At 38.4% G+C, this 7,500-nt stretch overlaps 1 protein-coding gene across 6 annotated transcripts in view; it reads right to left on the bottom strand.

The window, feature by feature from the left end:
• Positions 1–7,500, bottom strand: part of LOC122250832 (serine-arginine protein 55) — a 20,817-nt gene that overhangs the window by 1,754 nt on the left and 11,563 nt on the right. For all 6 annotated transcript variants that reach the window (XM_086537832.1, XM_086537836.1, XM_086537833.1 and 3 more), the window contains exons 6-8: positions 1,049–1,122; positions 391–570; positions 117–287 (exon numbers count right to left, since the gene is read on the bottom strand). In XM_086537832.1, the coding sequence (XP_086393958.1) occupies positions 117–287; positions 391–570; positions 1,049–1,122 (425 nt within the window). The remainder of the gene's footprint in view (positions 1–116; positions 288–390; positions 571–1,048; positions 1,123–7,500) is intronic.

Here is a 7,500-nt window from a genome sequence, read left to right as displayed (position 1 = left end):
TTATAAATATATTATATATATAAATACATTTAGCTCTTGTAAAAGTATGTGCACATGAAAATCTGAGTATAGAGGTTTAATTAGATATTTAACAATTTTCAAAAACTTAAACTTACACAGACTTTGATCTGGACCTAGATCGAGACTTTGACCTGGAGCGTGAACGAGGTGACCTAGAGCGAGATCTGGAACGTGACCTTGAGCGAGAATCCTTTGACCTTGACCTTGACCGTGACTTAGTCCTTGACCTCCTTGACCTTGAACGTGAACGGCTCCTGCCTCTTGACCTGTAAATAAATTAAGAGATTTGTTGAAATATCAATAACAAATAACAATACTTCCTTTTACATTTTCATTGGCATCATCTTCAACTAACATAAAAGCACTAACCTTGACCGTGAATATGACCTGCGAGATCGTGAGCGGGAACGAGATCGCCTACGAGATCTTGAACGGGAACGGGAGTGCTGTCTATCCTCAATCAACCTAATTCGCCTTCCATTCAATTCAGTATCATCCAACTTCTCAATGGCCCTCTTCATGTCAGACCGGGTAGCAAACTCTACAACACTGAAAGACAATAAAAATAAATAAATAAATAAATAAAATAAAAAAATACATCTAAAACTTTACATATCCTATCTTACTTAATCCATAATAATATTGATAATGAAAATATGATCTTAAGCCTCTCTGGACGGGTGGTACACTACGGTACCACGCATTCAAGGCCCGTTCGCTGGGTGACGCCATATGGCGTCATTTATTTAACTGATTTAGGCCTATGCGTTCGAGAGCCCCGGCATTCCAGCCTTGCATGTTACAATGCCGGGGCTTTCGAACGGTTAGGCCTAAATCAATTAAATGACTGGCACCATATGGTGCCACCCAGCACCGTAGTGTACCACCCGTCCAGAGAGGGTTAATATAATATAATTGTGTGTGAGTAAATCAATCAATAAAACAAACAAACACACAAAATACAAAATAAACAGTAGTATTAGTAGTAGTAGAGAAATTTTTAAAAAGACCATGTAAAGTCACTTACCCCTCATAGCGACGGTGTTTGTGGGCATCTGCAAAGGTAATTTCTCCTGCTTTGCGCATGTAATCCTTGAGATCCTGCAGCAGATTAAGAAATAATATTTTAATTAGAAAATCAGTTCCTTTACAAAATATTAAATGATTCCATTTACACTAAAAATAAATAAATAAAATAAAGCTTACTACCAGAGGTTAAAATGAAAACCTATATGAGGGACCTAAAGTGAATCTGTGAGTAGTGTTTATAATGCTTCATTTCAGAAGGTCACTGTCTCAGCAAGGGACTCTTCTCACCTGACTATCTAAAGCTTAATTTTCAAGGAAGCTTTTTTTTTTTCCAAACAAGTTCCTGAGCTAGAGGTAGATGAAGAGGTATCTGGCATATACAATCATGCACTGTGTCAGCTTCCCTGCCTTCCTGTAATGTGCCTTCCATATTGTTGGCTGGGTGGACTTCCCCCAGGCAGATGAGCTGTGATTGGCCAATCACCAACATGCTTCAACCCTGCCCTACTCTGTCAGCTCACTTGTGAGACATCCTGCCACTGTGCCTGGCTTAATGGGGAGGCTAAGTGTTAAGGAGATGATGCTTCAGCTACAACACAGAACTAGAGCAAGCATTCATACAAACAATAACCAAGGAGGAAATAAGGAAAGCAAAGTAAGGGACTTTCTCAAACCACTGATGATATAATCATGTATGAAGGCAACAGCAGGTAGTTATACCCTAACGTGGGCGTAACTCATGCTACGCAGATTATTGGTCAGGCCCTCGGTCCAGCTGGGTGGGACGGGCCGGCCCCCTGGGACAGTGTGGGACGGCAGGGGTACGTCCGGGTTGTTCTTGGTAACCTCCCGGCCTCTCCCGTCCACCTCTACTTCTCACTCACCGGGTGTGGGGGGGGCCATCTTAAAACATAGGCGGAATGTTTAACATAGAGCGCAGCACGAGTTTCAGTATTTCACATTACTCATAAATATCCGTGACTCTTCTCCATCTTAATACCCTATCTTCTTTACCACTACCATGCCTGAATTCAAACTCTAGAAAATGAATAAACCTATGACCATCCTCCTACTCAATTAACAATTATCCAACTTTATTGCAAGTCGTTTTATATTCGTCTTGATGCTGTCACATAATGACTACTAGAATCGTATATACTGTATATACATGTACACAATGTAACAAGGACATCGACCATACCTAGTGGGAAAAAAAAAAAAAAAGAAAAGAAAAAAAAAAAGCCTTTAACCTCATAGTTAACTTTTCCACTGATAATACTGCAGTGGCTTCAAGTTATTTACTCAACATTTCCTACAAGTCCTTTTCCTGGTCAACTTAAAAACATTAATCTTACAAGGGTAACCTGACCATGCTGAAAGCTTTCAAGTATAACCTCCAATTAGAGGTAATGAAGCATGCAAGTTCACAGTCCAAGACAAAATGTCTCCCCTCCATGGAGTGGGCATATGGATATAGTAATAATAAATTAATTCTTCTGTGTGTATGAATAAGTGCATATCATTAACATCAATGAAACTGTTGCAAAATTAATATCAATATTTATACTCGAAATGAATAAAAAAAAAATATATAAAAATGAGCGAGCAGTCATCCACAATCGTAATTTTGATTTTAAATTTTGATGATGGGGATGTGGAAAACGCATTGCCTGTAAATAAGCCGATACAAATAAAGGAATTCTTCTGAAGTACAAAAATGCCATAACATAGAATATAAAAGTCTGTTTTGGAGCATGTAAAAATACATTGCTTTATGAGTTTAAGATAAGGTATATGAATAAACATATTGGTTCACAGGTAAACCAAAAAAAGCAAGCAGGCAGTATACTGAAATAGACAGATGACAGATAACCAAAGTCGAAAACAATTTCAAAATGGTTGATTAGTAAACACTGAAATTTGGTATAATACTCATTTGCTCTTGACAGCACAATGTTACATGAAGGATTATCAGCACTGACTTCTTAAATAGCATGGTCTCTAAATAAAACTATTCGTGAGAATTTTATTAAACAATCCATATTGTGTGTGTGGAGGTGTAGGTGTGTGAAGGTGTAGGTGTGTGGAGATGTAGGTGTAGGCGTGGATGTAGGTGTAGGCGTAGATGTAGGCGTAGGCGTAGGTGTAGATGTAGGTGTTCAGTTCAGTTCAGACAGATTTGCGAAGACGTCGCTTCACCCTGGCTATATGCACAAGGCTGGCCTCTGCCAGCTATGAGTGCTGACTCATGGAGGTGTACGCCTAGGTGTAGGTGTGTGGAGGTGTAGGCGTAGGTGTAGGTGTGTGGAGGTGTAGGCGTAGGTGTAGGTGTGTGGAGGTGTAGGCGTAGGTGTAGGTGTGTGGAGGTGTAGGCGTAGGTGTAGGTGTGTGGAGGTGTAGGCGTAGGTGTAGGTGTGTGGAGGTGTAGGCGTAGGTGTAGGTGTAGGTGTGTGGAGGTGTAGGTGTGTGGAGGTGTAGGCGTAGGTGTAGGTGTGTGGAGGTGTAGGCCTAGGTGTAGGTGTGTGGAGGTGTAGGTGTGTGGAGGTGTAGGCGTAGGTGTAGGTGTGTGGAGGTGTAGGCGTAGGTGTAGGTGTGTGGAGGTGTAGGCCTAGGTGTAGGTGTGTGGAGGTGTAGGCGTAGGTGTAGGTGTGTGGAGGTGTAGGCGTAGGTGTAGGTGTGTGGAGGTGTAGGCGTAGGTGTAGGTGTGTGGGGGTGTAGGCGTAGGTGTAGGTGTGTGGAGGTGTAGGCGTAGGTGTAGGTGTGTGGAGGTGTAGGCGTAGGTGTAGGTGTGTGGAGGTGTAGGCGTAGGTGTAGGTGTGTGGAGGTGTAGGCGTAGGTGTAGGTGTGTGGAGGTGTAGGCGTAGGTGTAGGTGTGTGGAGGTGTAGGCGTAGGTGTAGGTGTGTGGAGGTGTAGGTGTGTGGAGGTGTAGGCCTAGGTGTAGGTGTGTGGAGGTGTTGGCGGAGGTGGAGGTGGAGGTGAAGGTGGAGGTGTGTGGAGGTGTAGGTGTTGGTGTGTTGAGGTGGAGGTGGAGGTGTAGTATGCACAAGCATGTGTCAGACAGGTGGAAGAAAGCAGAAGAGTGAGAGATAAGGTAGAATGGGAGAGAAGTAGAGGAGGGGAACGAGTGGGCAGGTGAGAAGGAATGGAGCAATATTATTTTATAATTGGAAAAAAATATGAAATAAATTAATAAAATGAGAACCAACAAGACAAGAAATCAGATTTGCAGCATTATAGTGTTGAGGGTTCATTCAGAATAAGTGACTGCAAGCTCTATTATGTAAAATGCTGTATTATCTATCAATTGTTCAAAAATAATACAAACAAGTCTTTTTGGATAAAGTAAACACAAAAGGCAAATAATTGTGATATTACTAAATTATATAATCTAATAGGAGTCTGCAATTCAATTTATGAACATTTCTGTCATTGTTTAATAAAGCCGTACAAGTATAAGCCTCATAACAATTGCTGAACCTTCCAGATCATCATGCAGCATTTCATTATCAAAATTCACAGTAATAAAGTTGTAATTTGAAGGGAGGTGTATGTAAATATTGCTCCATATAAATAAAATCTTTCAGAATTCATACTCAAAGCATATATAAAAAATATAAGAAAAAAGGGATTGTGCTGTATTGTCATTGATGTGTTTACAATAAGTAATCATTTTTTAATACAATTAAGGTCATTACCAGAATAATCAACTCCTGTAATACAATCGTATAGCAAATAGTTTATCAATAACCTTGCAAAAAGGAAGAGAAGGATAGCAACAAACAACTGTATAAGACCAGTTCCTTGTGGTATATACATCATTCCATATATTTAAATGCTTAGTCATCTTATGTCAATCATACCACTTTTCATAAATCATATCATATTCATCAACAATAAAGGTAAATAGTAACCAATTTGTAACAGAAGTTTAGCATAAAGAATATATCCTAAATGTAATTCCCTGAACAAATGAGATAAGAGGAACAAAACTTGGCCGACACCATGGACAAAGGTATAACAAATGTCTTCATGTTAATGTGTAATAAAAAATTAAGAGGGAGAGGGTGGGGAGCAGGAGGAAGGTAGAAAGGAGAGGATGGAACAAAGGAGTGAGAGGAGGAAGTGGTGAAGGAGGTGGAGAGGAGGGAGGGAAAGAGAGAAAGAAAAGAGAGAAAGAAAAGAGAGAAAGAAAAGAGAGAGAGAAAAGAGAGAGAGAGAGAGAGAGAGAGAGAGAGAGAGAGAGAGAGAGAGAGAGAGAGAGAGAGAGAGAGAGAGAGAGAGAGAGAGAGAAAAGAAGGAGAGAGAAAGAAAAGGAGAGAGAAAAGAGCATGCAAGCAATTACAACATAGGGAGTGAAGGTGAATTAAGAGGGAGGTACAGCAAAAGAGAAGTGAGAGAAGGGGAAGGGAAATGAGGAATATATAAGGGTAAGTGACACAAACCTGTTTTATATTTTTACTCTTGTTCTAGGATAAAGGCTGCCTTTTCAAGACTCTCATTGCCACCCTTGCCAGATAAAATAGCCTTCCTAAGATCATGTATGGTTAGCATAAAGATGTAAACACCAGTCTCCCATACTTGGAAGCATGCAGATTTCCAATGACACTTCCTCACAAACACATCTCTGAATGTGTGCATGTCTGTGTGTGTGTGTGTGTGTGTGTGTGTGTGTGTGTGTGTGTGTGTGTGTGTGTGTGTGTGTGTGTGTGTGTGTGTGTGTGTATTAACCCTCTCTGGACGGGTGGTACAGTACTGTACCGCACATTCAAAAGCCCAGCGGCCGGGCGGCACAGTATTGTGCCAGCCATTCAATTGATTTAGGCCTAATAATTTGAACGCCCCGGCATTGGGACATTCAAGGCTGGAATGCCCCCGTCATAAGTGGGTTAATGTACCTGTGCATTAGTGTGCAAGCAACCATAAATATAATTACAATCACCTCCCCCCACACACACATATACATACATACATACACACTTGCAAAAACATAACTGAGACCAAGCTCATTATTATCAAGCTTAAAACATCAATTCAAGGCCATGATTAATTTTCAAAATAAAATGATTCCCATTTAGACAAAAGAATAATAATGTCAATCTTTCTCACACTATCTGCAGGGTTTACACCCATTGGAAAGATCTCCTTGTGTTATCACACAAGTATTCATGCATCACAGCAAGCCAAAATATAATCTCGCTTTCCATGATGTGCAGTTTAAACATTAGTAAAATTTTCTTAGTTCTTTTTACTTGAAAAGAAAAAGCCAAAGGGCAATTTTTCTTTTTACTTCTTTTTGATGACCACTTATCTATTACCACGTAAAATGGTGAATACCTGCAATAGAAAAGTTGTCTTCTCCCTCAAATTAGAAGTGAAATAGGAATTATTTTAAGATCATGTGTATATAAATTATAAATATAAGTGTAAACAAAAATAAAAACATTAACCAATAATCTACTGATGATAATGCTAACAGTATTCATTATCAATGGTAAAATCAAAAAAATAATAGCATCTATAATTAATCAAGCCAGAAAACTAGACTTAAAATCATCATCATAATCCAATGAGAATAACCTAGACCATGTTGAAGAATAAGTCAATCAAATTTTGAAAGATATTATTAAGATTTATTACCTTTATAAATGAATCTCAAGATTAGTTATTTAAATTACAAAAATAACTACCATGCAAATTTATGCAGACAGTCACTAACTACTTTAATTTCCATTTCAGAAATTATCAAATTCCTAAAGACTGCTACTAGAAAGACCAAGAAATATTAATGCATCCCAGCCCATTCAATAACTTAAATTTGTTTTCATGTACATTCTTCATGCAAATTACTTTTCTTACTCAAATTGTGATATCATTAAATCAATCAACTAACAAACACATTTAAGACAACCAAAGTCAACTGAATGAATACAACATCTGTTCACCCCCCCCCCTTCTCCCTCAAATTAAACATACTCATTAAAATTCTTGAATAGCAAGAGATTGTTTGCACAATTCTAGAACTGGTGAACTCATTCTCTCTCTACCAACCACTTAAAAGATTTCAATATCAATTCAAATATAAAATAATCACTTTTACCTAATCCCATCCCTATTATTAACACTATGCATTCAGGATACAAGTAACATGAGCACTATCAGTAGAAAAAAACAATAGTATTACTATAAATGAAAATGACAATGAAAAGCAGCAAGGATAGTGTTAGTGGTGATATAAATGTTGGTAACTAATATACAAAATATTAAAAGGCAAGACTGACAATAAATAAAATGGATACTAATAACAATATCATATAACTAATAACAATGAAAATATTAATAATCATGGTTGTGGTGGTCATAATAATCAAGAAAATAATACTAATGATTAATAAGAAGACAAGCAACACCACAAAATTATAAATCCATCTACCTATTTGTATGTATGTGTG

This window comes from Penaeus japonicus, unplaced genomic scaffold (genome assembly GCF_977035675.1).
Source record: "Penaeus japonicus unplaced genomic scaffold, GWHDUDI00000001_assembly GWHDUDI00000006, whole genome shotgun sequence".
In the NCBI taxonomy this organism is placed as follows: domain Eukaryota; kingdom Metazoa; phylum Arthropoda; class Malacostraca; order Decapoda; family Penaeidae; genus Penaeus; species Penaeus japonicus.
This window is presented reverse-complemented; position numbering and strand designations above follow the sequence as displayed.